The sequence below is a fragment of the Myotis brandtii genome, unplaced genomic scaffold (genome assembly GCF_000412655.1).
Source record: "Myotis brandtii unplaced genomic scaffold, ASM41265v1 scaffold278, whole genome shotgun sequence".
Taxonomy (NCBI): Eukaryota; Metazoa; Chordata; class Mammalia; order Chiroptera; family Vespertilionidae; genus Myotis; species Myotis brandtii.
Window position 1 is genome coordinate 1,232,135 of NW_005360594.1, and position 17,251 is coordinate 1,249,385.

The 17,251-nt window shown below is 37.7% G+C and overlaps 1 protein-coding gene across 2 annotated transcripts in view; it reads right to left on the minus strand.

The window, feature by feature from the left end:
• The window catches only part of ZRANB3 (zinc finger, RAN-binding domain containing 3), a 189,728-nt gene that overhangs the window by 49,827 nt on the left and 122,650 nt on the right, over positions 1–17,251 (minus strand). For both annotated transcript variants that reach the window (XM_005868874.2, XM_014541779.1), the window contains exons 8-9: positions 2,983–3,102; positions 273–392 (exon numbers count right to left, since the gene is read on the minus strand). In XM_005868874.2, coding sequence (XP_005868936.1) covers positions 273–392; positions 2,983–3,102 — 240 coding nt within the window. The remainder of the gene's footprint in view (positions 1–272; positions 393–2,982; positions 3,103–17,251) is intronic.

The following is a 17,251-nucleotide window of genomic DNA, read 5'->3' on the forward strand; positions in this document are numbered from 1 at the left end:
AAATTCCAGACAAATTCAAAGGAAGGAAAAACAGTCATGAAACAGTATTACAATCAAATATACTATATTATTCTAAAAAATTCTTCCCTTGAAAATTTAGGAAGATTTCAGTCAGCGGTGTTGAGGTCTCCTATTATACTTTCCAGCACTCTCCAACATAGAATGAACAATGATCACACTAGATATCAGGTATAAAGTTATCACTATAAGTAATGGCCTTTTTATGATTTCAAAGACATTTTATTATCAAGTTGAGACCTGAAATTTCTTACCTGACCAGCAGCCTGAATGCTTAGGATAGCCACACGGGTCTCAGGATCCTTTTGAAATTGATTAACCAGATGTATTCTTTCTGAAGACGGAACACTTCCATCTATCCTAACATATCGAGTCTAGCATTAACAAAGGAAACGGCAAAATTAGGACAAGCCCGTATGTACCCATCTTATTTTATATACTTTACAGCTTATTTTTATATTCACATAATAAAATAGAAACTGGTTAAGATGACAGGTTGGTAAATATCATACAAGAAGAATCTTAACCAAATTTCTTAATAGCTTCTGATAACAATTTTGTTTTTTATTGAGTTTTATTTTCAAGATTAAAAACAATTTATTCATTTTTAGAGAGAGGAAAGGCAAGAGAGAGAGAGAGATCAATTAGTGGCCTCCCATATGGGGATGGAACCCAAAACCTGGGTATGTGCCCTGACCGGGAATCGAACCCACTACCTTTTGGTGTATGGGACGACGCTTCAACCAACTGAGCCACACCAGCTAGGGCCTAGCAATGATATATTTTTTAATCTTTTAAGCTACTTGAGGGTAGGAGCTATGTCTAATTCATCTTTATACATCATTGCCAAGTGCAATGCCTGTATGTAACAGGAGTTCCATAAATCATGACTGAATTACTAATGTGTTCTCAGTAAAATTCCATGTAAATTAATATGCCAATTTTCAATTGAATAATGTATCAGAATAACTTTCTAGTTATAGGACCACTAACTCCAGAGTAAAAGTAAAATCAGACATGCAAGAAAGGAAATAGAGCATTCTGCCCATGTATTAGAAATTCATGAAAAGCAGTACATCTATTTCTGAAATATCCCAATATTAACTGGGAAAATATCTTTTTTAATGCACCATTTGAGTTCTCTTTTTTCACATTATTAAACTTAAAAGAAATATGCATCTCCATTGAGGTGGGGAACAAGACATGCACCCATGTTTTTAAGAAGCAGGGAAACATTAAGTGCCTAACTGAACAGTTTTGAGTTTTAAGAATGATGTGAGTTGAGAAAAGGAAGCAATCCTGTGTTAGTACAGCTAAAAATAACTTATTTCTCGACTTTGTAAAACAAGTATAAGCCCTTAGTTTCAAATAATCTCATATGTATGTGCACTTTTATGGAAAACATAGTCTTAAATAGTTGAGACAGAAATATTCACTTATATAAGAAGACAGTCAAGTTAATCACTAAATAGAATGTCCCTTATTAACTTTTTCTGTCTTCACAAAACAGATATAAATTGACCAGTGATCCATTTACTATCCATTAGGGAGATTATAAAATCTTCAGAGAGTCTTTCTAAAGTAAACACATTGTTTTGAGCAGTTCACCTCCAACACCAGGATACCTCCATTTTTCATTCTTAGTGATGTAAATGGGATTCTAAATCCACCAGTAAAGCAGCAGTGAGGAACTCTGTCTTCACAAAACAGATACAAATTGACTAGTGATCCATTTACTATCCATTAGGGAGATTATAAAACCTTCAGAGAGTCTTTCTAAAGAAAACACATTGTTTTGAGCAGTTCACCTCCAATACCAGGATACCTACATTTTTATTCTTAGTGATGTAAGTGGGATTCTAAATCCACCAGTAAAGCAGCAGTGAGGAAAAGAAGCAGACCGCTCCTCTTGGAATAGATTCCAGTATTTTAAGGTATAATGGAATCCGAATAAGAAAATACTGTGAGTCTAATATTAAGGCCCAATCATTTCAAAGTTGTTTGTAAGGTTCACTCTCCCTCAGAAGGTGTTTTACAGTCACTAAGAGGTAATCAATGAGAAAGTACCTTTCAAAGTACAGCACTTTATTATCATCAATCTTTCAATGAAGAAAACACTGACATTACTTGTTGGGTAATAATGAATTAATAATGATAAATCTATAGTGTACAAAGTAATAAAAATATGGCTTTATTCCTCCGCTTAAAAAAAATCTACCTACACAGGCGAGAAGTTCTGCTGCTATGCGTCTATCGAGCTCACAGTTTGTCAGGAGGTTTTATCTGGCTGCTTCTGAGCATCGCCAGAAGCCCTCGCACAGAAAGGGACGGCAGGTTTCAACTTTGGAAGAAAAAATGGGAGATGCTGCCACTGACAGAACAGTTGGGGAACAAGGTGGGCCTCAGAACCCTGCAGGAAGGCCAGCACGCTTGCTGGAGCTTACCTGGTGGACTGCCTGGCCCTAAGCTATAGATTCACTTACACTAAGTCTTCGTAATCATATTCTATAGAGTATGCTGCCTGGAGTTTGAAAGGTCTAACTATAGCTGGGCACAAAAATCAGCGTAATTCATCCTTCCTGTCCCCTCGACGTCTCCCCCATTCCAGGGGTGCCTTTCGGGTAAACAAAAAATTTAACTTTTAACTGCCTCAATCTCAAATGGTACATCCATGAACAAAAACTAAATTCAGAACATAGACTATTAAAGCAGCATACTTTAATCAATTCAGATCATTTGATTAGTGGAAAATTATGAGACTGGTATAAAAGGTAAACTTTAATAGGATACCATCATCACAATAGTAATATAATATCAGGATAATTTTTAAGAAAAATATCTAATACTAATTTATATACCATCATGTAAAACAGGCAAAAAAAAAAAACAACAAAAAAAAACAACCCTCAATTATAAGACAACTGACGCATCCTGAAAGTACTTTATAGACAAATGGTAACATACCTTGTTTTCTATGACTGCTTCTGTGCAAGCCTGGAGCATGAGTAAGTGGTGAGCGAAAACCAGAAATTTAAGCGAATCGTTCTGAAGCATCATCTTAATATAATCCTTTACAGCACCTGCCTAAATATTAAAGTTAAACCTTATTCTTATTGACGTCATAAAAATGTTTATTAAAAGTCATTTTACTTTCTTTTAATAAATCAAAAAACTCAAACATTGATACATTTTTATGAATTTCTAACTGCTTTGTGTTCTAAGTAGCATAAGGAAATAGAAGCTTACATATAATAGTGAGTGGGAGAAAAGGGACAAAAGAGGAAAAAGAATATATTCTTGTTGAGGAAAGAAGAATATAAGAATTAGCAGGAAGAAAAAGATGACAAAAGAGTTTAGGTGGAAAGTAGGCTCTGGCCAAGAAGAGGTTGGTGGTTTTTTTCTGAGGGTAATTTCAAAAAAGTTCATATACAAGACTAAGTGGAATAGAGTTAAGAAGAAAATGAAAGGTAAAAAATTAGATGAATAGCATTATTTTATTTTTTTTAAAAAAAGGAAGACTAGAAAAGAATGAGAAAGCTGGGACTGAAGCTTAACGATTATGAAAAGTTGGTTTATGCATTGTTTAAGCTAAAAAGTTAAGTAGATTTACAAATAGGGCACTTTAGGGAGAAATGGAAAATGAGAGGCTTCAGTTGGTCTTCAGGATGAAGAAGGTCACAGAAAAGGCTGGAGTAATGAGATTAAGAGTACAGAAGGGAGGTCTGAGAGAGCAGGGAGATACAAAGAAATTGGTGGGTAGAAAAGGAAAAAATTTTAAAAAGTGCAAATTGAATAGGCTTTTCTTAGTTAACAGGAGGCCAAATTACCTATTAAGAGTAAGAAATCAATCTGAGATGAATCAAATAAGACTTAAATTGAAAGTGGATAGCATGAATTAAATCTAAAACACAAATATAGCCTCTTAACTGTTAAAAACTAGTTACTTTGACATTTTTGGGAAAAACAGTAGGCAGAACACATTTAACCTCCATCCCTCTCAGAGCTATATTTAAATAATAGCAAAGTATATAGGGAGAAAGCATTGGAGAGGGATCAATAGCAATAAAACTTTGGAAGCTAAAAAGTAGACAGATGCCTGGTAACTGATCAGCACCTAACAACAGTTCCTAAACTGTCAGTATGAAAAACCCAGAAGAGAAGCACCTGGCTTGCAATATTGTAATCTTAAAAAGTTCAGGAAATGACACCTCTGGAAGGAGGAAGGGGATGTGTCTAAAACAGGAAGATTGGTTGAAAGAATGTTTAGTAGTTGATTATGCGCAACACTCATCCATATGCTGTCTCTACCGTTCCATACAATAGTGACTTCCCATCCCATCCTGGCAGAAAACTAGAGATTTATTTTCTAGAGCGGGTAAAGCAAGGTATCTGGACAGAGGAATCCCACATCGACTGTAGGCTATCCTATAAAAATCCTGGGGATTAAATGAAAGTTACATAATAAATGCTGAGATCTGCTCTTCTCTCTCAATCTTCTTACCCCTCACAGGCCCATACTCTCTAGAAAGAGAACAGAATCATATAAAATGATTTTTTTTTTTCTGAGGAATCTCACCACCCAAAGAGAAAAGACTGAAGATATTGATATTGGGGGTTCCTAAGCACAACATCCCCGTCATTTCACCTTTTATTGAAATCCATAGTTTACAAGCCATATCCACAAATAGAGTTTCCAGTCATCATTTAGTGTCTTATTTGTAAATAAAAGCAAAGAACCAAGGATCAGCAGGCATTTGTAGAAAGCAACCTATATGAACAGATCAACTGTACAGAGAGAAGAAAATTAGAAGGGATTACATTTGTAAAACAAGAACAGTATGCTACAAAAAAAGAAATAAAGAGGAAAGGAAGTATTCTTGGTAAAAAATACCATTTAAAATATCTAAAATATAAGAAAATTAGATGATCAGGCCATGAGGGCAATATATGAACAAAAAGTTCTAGAAAACAATGCAGAGAAAACAGAGGAAAGAAAATAATCAAAGAAATAAAAATGTTTTACAGAACTTAAGGACTTAAGTTTCCAAAATGGAACATGGCAAAGGCCTAAGAAGATTCTGCACAATGGATGGAAATGGACCCAGAGCAATGTCCATCATGAAACTTTATAATACTGGGGACAAAGAAACGATTCTATGAGCTTCCAGAAAGGAGAGGAAAAGATTTCTCAAAATCAAAATAGAATAAAAATTTTGAACTGCATTGGATACTTCAATATCAATACTAAAAATTCTAAGAGAAAATGATTTCCAACTAAGAATTTATATCTAGCAAAATTTAAAAATCAGATATAAAAACAGAATAAAAGCATTTTCAAATATGCAGGGATTAAAATAATTTACCTCTAATATACACTTTTTTAGAAGGCTACTGAAGAATGTGGTCCAGCAAAATCAGGGAGCAGACAAATGAAGAAAATAATCCTATATAATAAAAGGCTAATATGCAAATAGACCGAACGGTGGAACAACTGAACAACCGGTCGTTATGATGTGCGCTGACCACCAGGGGATGCGCACAGAACATGGCCGGCGTCGGCAGCAGGTGGCAAAGCACAGAACATGGCGGGCATCAACTGCGGCGGGATGGTGGAGCAGGTGAGTGGGGGCGCCAGACCAAGGCAGGGCACCAGTGGCTGTCATCAGGGCGAGCCTCTGGATGTTACTGAAAATTCTTTGCTCTCGAGAGCCACAGTCCCACCCAGCGCTCAAACCTGCTGCCAGTGCTGGCTCCGCTCACATCCGCTGCTGGCACCCAGCGCCGGCCCTGATCACTCAGCATTGTCAGGGCTTCTCCACCCCTCTGGCTCCTGAGGGGTGATCGGGGCAGCAGCTACTGCTCGCACCCGCTGATGGTGCCAGCCAACGCAGAGGATGGGCTGAGACCTGCCTTGTGCTCACCACAGCCTCGTGACCCACAGTTCCTTTCAAGGTGCATGAATTTGTGCACTAGGCCCCTAGTATCAAATAAAGAAGTAATTCCGCACAGGAATAAATAGAGAAAATCCCCAGGATAAGAGCTCTGCAGCAGACTGGATGAGCAACAGTCCCGACTGGAGTGGACCAAAGGCTACAGGGCAATTTTTTTTACATAGATTAAAACTAATAGAATGCTAATGTTTAAAGATATTGAGAGGAGCCCTGGCCGGTGTGGCTCAGTTGGTTGGGTGTTGTCACATGCACTGAAGGGTCACTGGTTCGATTCCCTGCCATGACACATGCCTGGGTTTCATGCTCAATCCCCAGTTATGGGATGCAGGAGGCAGCCAATCCATGTTTCTCTTTCACATTGATGTTTCTCTCTCTCTTTCTTCCTTTCCCTTCCTCTTTCTCTAAAATCAATAAAAATATATTTTTCAAAAATATTGAGAGAAAATTAAACCATCAGGGAAAAGTCTGAAGATAAACTATTAAAAATGATATATAGAAGAAAGAAAACATACCCATAGTATAGTGCACAGTTCTCCTGTAAATATTACAAACATGGTTCTAATAATATACATGGTGAATATTGATCAAGCCAAAATCAGTATAAGTTACTATAAAATTAATAAAGTATAACTATATCCATCCATCCATCCATGCATCCATCCATCCATGTACCCACCTACCTACCTATCACTTTGTTGGGAGAAGGGGAATTCAGAAAAGATCTAGGTGTGTGGGAGGGCAGAGGGGTGAAGGAGCTAAAATTTTATCTCCCACATTGGGAAGCCAAATGGTGACAGCTAAAATGATAAACAAACAGTAATACAAACCAAGAAGCAAGATAAACATGTAGCTGAGGGATTTGAGATAAATACTAAAAAGATCAGCTACAAGAAAAGGAAGCAGTTGCCTTTGGGGAATAAGGTTAGGGAACTGTTATATTTTGAAATGGCTATTTCTCCTCATTCAACTATGACCATATTGTGGCTTTGGTAGTAGTAAAAAAAAAATTAAAACAGGGGCATTTCAAAATTGAAAAATACCTATTGAAAGCTGATTTGAAAGCCCATTTTTGTATGTCTAAATTTTCTAAACAATAGTTATTCATCACACAATGAGACTGGAAGCTGTTAAGAACTTTAGCCTTGTATTTCAGTGCCTCAGAAAGTGGAAATGAAGCCCTCTCAAAATAAGGAGCTATAAATTCCAGATATGTTGCCATGGTAACTGAACCACTTTAATAAACTTCATGTTTGCCTAAAGAGCTATATTTACCATGATAAGCCTTTCAAAAAGTACATGGCAAGTTGGAGTATTTTTAAGGTACATTCATTTCCCATCCACTGCAGACTAATCACTGTACCCCAGCATCAGACGCATTCCGTGCCTCTTCATAAGAAACCATTTCAACCAGAAACTGCTGATGCCAAAACGCAAGCCCCCTACTCCTGACTCCTTCCAATCCACTGGTTACTATTAATTTTATAAAGTTCAATCATATTATGGGCTAAATAATCTCTTGGGATTAAATTTAGTAACTTAATCATCTTTGTGATATTGCTTCCTAGGAGAAAATGCATTTGGAGAACCAAAATAACTATGTACAAACATACTTTAGGATTATTTTAGGGTCGTAGGTTGGGATTACATAGATTTGCATCCTAAAACATACTATACATGCATTTTAACTATTCTGATTTTATTCTTTTTTTTTTTTATCCTCACCTGAGGATATTTTTTTCCATTGACTTTTAGAGTGGAAGGGAGAGAGAGGGACAGAGAGAAACACCTATGTGAGAGAGACACATCGATTTGTTGCCTCCCACATGCCCCCGACCAGGGTGGGAGCCTGCAACCGAGACATGTGCCCCTGACAGGAATCGAACCCAGGACCCTTCAGTCCACAGGCCGACGCTCTATCCACTGAACCAAACCAGCTAGGGCCTGATTTTATTCAGATTAAAACTATCACTTCATTGTCATGTTTTAAGTCATTTGAGCAGAAACTTGCTTTCAAACTATCTTAAGTGCACATTAAATGGAATGGCAGGTTCTATTAATGACAGTTTATGCTGGTTCATATTTTATAGAAGTAACAGAAAATGCATGTACTAACTATTCTATTTTATTTTATTGAAACTGGCCTGTTAGTAATGTGTTTGTTAGTCAAAAATCTCATTTAAATAATTAAGACTACCCACTACATCTCATTTAAAGAAATGTAGAAATGAAGAGAATATGTTGTAAAATTTGTTTCTTACATTTTTTTTTCAGTGACTAGGTGCGCATCATGCTTTCTGAAGTAAGTGAATGTAAAGACTACATTAAAGACCCGTTGAAAATTACTTAATTTTTTAAATAGTCAGTTTTTAATCAAATAACAAGAAGGAGAAAGAAAAAATGAAAAAGACATCAAACCTGAGCTATGACAAAAATTCTCTCCTTGACCAAACTTTAGTCTTCTTGACTAGGCCTTACCCTTGGCCTTGAATCTGGCCAGTCCTTGCCAAGCCCACATAGTCCATTCTTACCAAAAATTTTGCTAAGTCAGTTATTGAGAACCCCCACTTTTTAAAAAAAAATATATATTTTATTGATTTTTTTACAGAGGGGCAGGGAGAGGGATAGAGAGTTAGAAACATCAATGAGAGAGGAACATGGATCAGCTGCCTCCTGCACACCCCCTACTGGGCATGTGCCCGCAACCAAGGTACATGCCCTTGACTGGAATCGAACCTGGGACCTTCAGTCAGCAGGCTGACGCTCTATCCACTGAGCCAAACCAGTTAGGGCGAGAACCCCCACTTTTGATAAGTGATCAACTCTTGATATCTGATCAAGTTTTTATTGCCTACTTTTGATGTCTAAGTTCTTGACCTTTCCTTTAGCAAGAATGCTATTAGGTCAGTTTAGCAAGAATCCCTCTGTGCTAGATGTCTCCTCTTAGTAATTTTCCATCCACCAACCCCCTTATCCTGCTGGTTGGCTACCAATTCCCACCTGTCCTTGTTGTATTCAGAGTTGAGCAAGCTCTCTCCTCAATTTCAACAGAGTTCACTCCCATTGCAATGATCTTGAATAAAGTCTTTCTTACCATTTTAACAAGTGTCAGAATAATTTTTTCTTTAACTGCTATAAATTCTAGCTAAGGGAATATGAGTCTAAAAGAAGCTCCTCTAAGTTCTGAAGTCCTCAGACCCCAGACCAAATGGAAGTTTTGTTTAGATATTTGTGGCCACATACTTTCAGAAAAGCTCTTCACGTTTTTCTCAATCAATAAGAGGTGAATTGTGACTGGTCTAAGCAAGCCTAGCACTTTCATCCCCCCAGCAAGTGATTCTGACAATAAGAAATGTGGAAAGTGTGCTGCAGGCTTCAAAAAAATCCTCACTGACAAGGGGACTATGGGGAAAGCTTTTCATTGCTTTAGACATTGTGGCCTGAGCCTGGTACAGGAAATGAGCAGCCATCTTGGGGTTATGATGGAAGTCACCGAGGACAAGTGGTAAACTGGGTCAACCAAAGGACAAAGATAGAAAAACCTGGATTCTAAAAACCCCCACAAAAAAAAAGCTTTATTGAATATAATTCACAAGGCATAATTCACCCATTTAAAGTGTATGATTCAATTTGGCTTTCACCGAATTGTGCATCCATCAATGGTTCTTTTTTTAATCCTCACCTGAGGATATGTTTTTACTGATTTGAGAGAGAGAGAGAGAGGAGAGAGAGAGAGAGAGGAGAGAGAGAGAGAAAACAAAAAAACAAAACACTGATCAGTTTTCTCCCGTACATGCCCCACAGAGGATAGAAACCGAAACCTAGGCATGTGCCCTGACCGGAAATCAAACTCCAACTTTTTGGTGTGCAGGACGACACTCCAACCAATTGAGCCACCTGACCAGGGCTGTTCATGGTTCTTAATTTAGAAACCATTTCATCAACCTGAAAAAATATTTTTAAATCTGGCAGAAGACAGCCTTCAGGGAAAGTGTTTTGAAAATTTTCACATGCCACATTTTCTCATAGAAAACAATAGTTTCACTTCCAAAGGTGTTTGGGTGAACCATTGTGAATGTTATTTTACCTTTAGGCAGTTTTATGACTATATCTATAAATAGGAATCTAACACTTCGAATATATCTAATCTTTTGACATTAACCAAGTCCAACAAGCAGCCCACTTTGCACTGAGAAGCGGATGGGCTACAAAATAGTGCACAGTGAACAACTCCAATTTAATACCTTAACCAACACGATTTTACAGAAGAACCTGGGATATTCAACCTTCCCATAAAACTTTTTGGAACAAGATATAATAAAGCAATCACTCTATCTAATCATTCTGCCTAATATAGAATAGGTGAGCAAGGATATTCCCATTAATGACATACTCCGCTGGGTTTACTCAAATTTAGAGAAAGTTAGAAAGTAAAGCCAATAGTATATGGACTTCTAAAAAATTGTTTTCATAAAAGTTGATTTTGTGGTAGTTTGGTGATAAAAGTCACTAATCACAACAGTGAATCTAAGTCTTTTAAAACTGAATTCAATTTTAAAACATTCTCAATTTCTCTCCTAACTCCACCCATTGGTAATCAACTTTATACTACTAAAGTATACATGAATAAACTTTATTGGGTGTTAAAAAGTATAACACATAGAACATGCAGGTTTTAAAATTCTGTATCTTCTCCATGCCTGTGCAAGGATGCTGAAAAATCACTAACAGGGAAATGGGCACCACTTTAAACCCACGGTCACTAACAACTATTATATGTATTCAGCTATCTTATGGGAACGGTAGCTAAGTGCATGTACTCTTGAGCAACACCCTTAAACTGTCTTAGTTTCTCCAACCATAAAAAGGGATAAAAAGTACCTATTCCCCAAAGAGTGGTGGTGAGAAGTAAATGAGTTAGCGCATAATATGAACTTGGAATAGTGCTTAGGACGTTGTAAACATTGTAAAAGTGTTAGATATTATTATTACTATAATTCTCCAGTAAATTGAAAAAACAACTTCAACCTTTATCACTTTCTTTGAAATCAGAACCTCTGCCCCCTTGGCTCTCAAACTTCCCACTGTCCAGAGAAAATAGAATTTATTATCTGAAAATTCCATTGCCTTTTCTTACTTTTACTCATCATAACTTCCTTCCCTTTTGTAACAAGAGATTTTTCTTTTCTTCTCTAAGGCAAATCCCTCTACCTGTGGTTCCAAATGTAACCATTCCTGACACCTCAAAATCCTTACACTGCTTTCCTTCTTAAGGGGATATTGCAGTTTGACAGAGCCTTCCTCCATTCCACATTCCACTCTTTTTTCCTCTTCTAACATGAGAACATTATTGTTTTATTAGCACTTATTATCACCGACCATCTTACTAATGAACAGGAAGGAGGCAGACTGTGCCTGGTTCAGAGCAGAGACCCTTTCCTGAACAGCAGTGGCCCAGGAAGCGGTGCGCTCCCGTCTCACAGTATCCCAGGCCCTGTGTGGCAGAGCCGATCCCGGTGGCCTCCTTACATCTCGCTGCAGATTATAAATAGCATTCTACCTGCGTTAAGCTGCTGAGGCGAAACAGCAAAGAGGAAACACACCTGGTGCATAATGGAACTGTGTCTGAAGCAGTCTGCCTTCTGGAACATTTTTAAGGCACGAAGGAATGCTGCCATTCCCCAAATAACAGAAATTTAAATTATGGGATGGTCTAATCATAGAAAAATAACTGGTATTTCTCTTAAAATGGTCTTCTCTAAAAATGAGATGTTGTTGTAATGTACCAGAAAATAGCTAAAAGTGGGCTAAGCCATACTACCACTTATATCTGTTTTTTTCCCTAGCAGAGTATTACACTGATCCTAAATCTAAAAAATCTGTGCATTTGTATATACTGTATTCTCAATAAGTATTAAAAGGAATAAGAATAGTAATATAAAGAAAGATTAACTTTAATAACCTGAGATCCTTCACTAATAGACTTTTTACCAGTAACACTGATTATTTTATCTTCATTTCCTTTTAGTGTTTATAATAATTATTTACTGTTTATTATCATTATTAAACTTCTTATCATTAAGAGATATCTAAAAAAGAGATCTCAATAAGAAGATAATAAACTAAGAAGATAATAACAAACATACTTAAAACTTATGCAGCCTCTATCCTCCTATGTACAAGTTCTGAAGCTCAAAAGACAGACCAGCATGAATGCTTTTACAGCACATGGAGGATATACATCAGTACCATAATTGTACGGGACTTTAGCACTGCATATAATAATAATGATCATATCCATATAACCTAATTTGCTGACATGACCTAGTTTGAGGCGCTGTATTCCTGTCTGCCTGGAAGACATTGTAGGACACAAGAAAAAGAAGAGAAGATCAGAGCAGAGCAGGCAACCTATCCTGGAGCTCTATGAACCTGAATAGAGGGAGACACATTCGTCAGGAAGGCTTTAGCCATAACTCGGCCTGGAGCAAAGGAAGAGGATCGATGACCCTCAGAGGTTCTTTCTAGCTCACTGTTCTCTAATCACAGTTAATGAACAGTGTTAAGATACTCATATAAATGGATGTGGGAAGGATTCGCTTCCTCAGAAGAGCTGACAAGAAAAAGACTTTACACATTGTTTATTATATAATGATAATCTTTTAAAAGTTAAATACCACAAACATTGCCTGGGTGGTTCAGTTGGTTGGAGCATCGTTCCATATATCAAAAGGTTGAGGGTTCGATTCCCAGTCAGGGCACATACCTAGGTTGCAAGTTCCATCCCCAGTCAGGGTGCGTACGGGAGCCAACAGATCAATGTTTCTCTCTCTCTCTCCTCTCTTCCTTTCTTCTTCTCTCTAAAATCAATACACATATCCTCGGGTAAGGATTAAAATAATTAAATACCACAAATAATAAAGATATGTGTCTCCAAATAGCATACTTTATAAGTAACTATATACTCACACAAATGCATTTACTTGAATACTCATTATTTTCTTCAAAAATCTTCTTACTCTTGTCAAGGTTTTCAAATTTAGATAAACTATCATTAGATCTTTATCTTTAAACTAGAGGCCGGAATTCGTGCACTGGAGGGGGGTGGTCCCCCAGCCCGACCTGCGCTCTCTTGCAGTCCGGGAGCCCTCCCTCCTTACCACCCGCCTGCTCACTGCTCCTTAGCGCTGCTGCGGAGGTGGGAAAGGCTCCTGCCACCACTGCTGCACTCGCCACGGCTTCTGGCTGAGCAGTGCTTCCCCTGTGGGAGCGCACTGACCACCAGGGGCAGCTCCTGCATTGAGCATCTGCCCCCTGGTGGTCAGTGTGCATCATAGCGACTGGTCGTTCCGCTGTAACGGTCGCTTAGGCTTTTATTATATAGATTCCTCAACATAATTGCTCAAATGATTCAATAAAGAGAAAAGTATTTAATATGATGCTGCACAGTACAAAGAAATCTATTCTCCCCCCGCCCCCCGAGTGCACAAATTTTTGTGCACCGGGCCTCTAGTATTTTATAAGTAACTATATACTCACACAAATGCATTTACTTGAATACTCATTATTTTCTTCAAAAATCTTCTTACTCTTCTCAGGTTTTCAACTTTAGATAAACTATCATTAGATTTTTATCTTTAAACTAGAGGCCTGGTGCACGGAATCCGTGCACTGGGGTGGGGGGGGTGGGGGTGGTCCCTCAGCCCGACTGGTGCTCTCTTGCAGTCTGGAAGCCCTCGCTCCTTACCACCCGCCTGCTCGCTGCTCCTGTCAAGGTTTTCAAATTTAGATAAACTATCATTAGATCTTTATCTTTAAACTAGAGGCCGGAATTCGTGCACTGGAGGGGGGTGGTCCCCCAGCCCGACCTGCGCTCTCTTGCAGTCCGGGAGCCCTCCCTCCTTACCACCCGCCTGCTCGCTGCTCCTTAGCGCTGCCGCGGAGGTGGGAAAGGCTCCTGCCACCACCGCTGCACTAACCAGCCCTGAGCCCGGGTTCTGCCTGAGCAGTGCTTCCCCTGTGGGAGCGCACTGACCACCAAGGGCAGCTCCTGCATTGAGCATCTGTCCCCTGGTGGTCAGTGTGCATCATAGCGACTGGTCGTTCCGCTGTAACGGTCGCTTAGGCTTTTATTATATAGATTCCTCAACATAATTGCTCAAATGATTCAATAAAGAGAAAAGTATTTAATATGATGCTGCACAGTACAAAGAAATCTATTATCTAACAGCTTATGCCTTGCTGAGTCTGGCACAGATTATACTTAATGGGGGACTGCTTTTCCCAGTTTCACTGAATGGCACAAACATCAACCCAGTTGACCAAGCAAGAAATCTACACTCTACCTTTTCCCTCCCCTCCATATTCAGCCAATCACTAATGTCCATTGATTTGCCATCGTAATAATTCTTGAATTATTCCTTTCCAGTGCGCATGTGGTACAGCCACTGTCCTGGGTGAGACCACCCACAGTGTACTGGGTTACCAGTGTGCATCCTAGCTGGATCCCCTGCCTGCAGGCTTGTTTCTTCCAGTGCATTCTCCACACAGCTACAGTTCTTTCCCTGAGGCTCAAATCTGGTCCTTTTACTCTACTCCACTATATCAGTTTACTCAGAACCCTGTGGAAAATTACAAACCATGAACTGCGAGTTTCATGACATGGTTACTGCTCTCTATGGTCTCCAGCCTAGTCTCTCAGAATTCCTCCCTGACATTCTATGTTTTAGCCATAACGACCTACTTTTGGTTCCCTAAATATGCCACTTCTACCTAATCTTTGTGAGTTTGAAAAAACTATTCATCTGTCTGAAATATACTCCACCAGCCTCATCCCCTTCCTATTTCACTCCCTAGTTTTTTGGTTGGCTCACCCTCCCCATCCTTTCCTCGCCACCCCAAGGCAGGCCAGCTGTCTTCTCCCTTGTGCTTCCACAGTTTGAAGCACTAAATATACTCTATTACAGTTAAATGTTTATTTTGCTGTCTTCCCCAACATACTCCAATTTTTTGAGAGGTAGATGCTGGTATCTTGTTTACTGTTCCTCCCTGGCACCAAGCAATACCCTTGCTATATAGTGGGCCCTCAATAAGGATCTGCTGAATTCATCAGGAAAACAGCTAAAGAAAGGATTCTTCAACACTCATTTGCATATAACAGAGTAGTCAATTTATAATCTGTGGTAGTTCAAAAGTTCATTTATAAATTGGCTTGGGAGAACTCTGAATACATTTTCTCATAAAAACAATATTAAATGTAGTAGATAATTAGCTACCTTCCCAAAATCTATTTCATCTATAATGTAGCTAACCTGTATCATTTACAGTTACTATAGACTCTAACTACTGGATAACAATAATGGTTCTGGGGGAAAATGTATGAAGAATTCCAATTTAGTAATGCCATGAACTACTAATTTATGTAACTGGTTGAGGACAGAAGTTCTAATAGGGAGGGAATGAAAAATGACTAAAAACTAGGGATTGGGGGTGGCAAGGATTGGTCGTCTGCTGCCATTAATCTTTGGGAAAATGTTCTAATCTGGATCAACTGACATTTCATCTCTCTTCTATTCCTTCAAGAATCCTAGGAATTAGGTACCAACTTCCTACTGACTGTCAACACTTCAGACTTCCAACAAGGGTTTCCTATATCACAGATAGGAAGTTAAAAACAAGGTTCTCATATATATTCTTTTTCCTTAAACAAGCATTCTGTACTCACTATTACATGCAAAAAAAAAGCTAAGCAAGCAAGCAAACAAAACAGCTATTAACTCTATGAAAAACAACAGTTGTCAAAGAAAGAAATGTAATTATAGTCAACTGTGAAATGCTTAACTGAGTCATTACACGGTAAACAATGAACACTAATCAAACCAAAAATTATGATATGGGAAAATGAAGCTGGGTGAAAGTATTGCAAATACTTTCTCCTAATGTGTATTTTGCATTTGCGTTTTTATAAGTGTCTTTCATATTTCATACATTTTTAAGCACTAAAAATTTTAGTTTTGAGTCCCATTTTTTCCCCTTTAAAGTATGTGCTTTTACACATGTTGAATTAAAATGTTGTACACATGAAATTTATATAATGTTATTAAATAATGTTATCTCATTAAGTTTAATAACAAAAACGTATGTATTTTTGTATCCTATCTAAAAAAAATGCTACCCAAAGTTTGGGAATATTTTTATGTATGTTTACTATTAAAATTTTTATAAACTAGCTTATATTTATGTCTTCAACCTACTTCAAGTTAATTTTTATGTATGATGTGAAATAATGGTCAAGGCTCATTGTTTTCTTTAAGAACATCCAACTGTCCTAATACTGTTTGTTGAAAAACTATCATCTCCCATTGATGTACTATTACAAGTAAAAATCTAAGTTTTTACTTCTCTAGGATGAATATCCAGGACACACACACACACACACAGACACACACTTTTTTTAAGATAATTTTCATAAGTTTATTTGAGCCAAACTGGCAACATTGCTGGGAAGCAAGCTCTCAACTGCTTCCCATATTTTTATGACCACATTTTATCTCCACTACTGGCTTACAAACTGATTGAAAGAATTTTCTTTTTTCCAGATACTGTTTTTCTTTTTTTTTTTATGTGTAGCATTCCCATTTTCCTGTGTTTATAGTTTTCCTATTTCTTCTGAAATTCTCCTTTTCATGTTTATTTTCATGTTTATTTTTTCTACTACATCCTTTAACATATTATTCACAGCTTTAGAAAAATTCCTTGTATAATAGTTCTACAATCTGGGTCATTTCTTCAATTGGCATTATTGATTGTCTTATCTTTTAACAAATCTCATAAATTCTATTTAAAAAATTGTTTTTTGGAAACATTAAATTTTAATGATACAAACTTTTCATTGATTAGTAAAACATTACCAATTATGAATATATTAGATTTTTTTAAAATCATAGTTTAACAATTTATGATAGAGAGATTTGCTTTATATCTGCCAGTAAGTTCAGTTTATATTGGTACTTGATTTCTATGACTATCCTGGCTAAAGACAGTACCTCACATAAATACAAGTTTGAATCCTATTATGATGCATCTATTTCAATCTATCCACCAATTATTATAAATTTTTAAAAATAAATCTTTATTGTTCAGATTATTATAGTTGTTCCCCCTTTTCCCCCCATAGCTCCCCTCCACCCAGTTCCCACCCCACCCTCTGCCCTTAACACCCCCCCACCCCCCACTGTCCTCATCCATAGGTGTACGCTTTTTGTTGCCGGGTCATACACATGGAA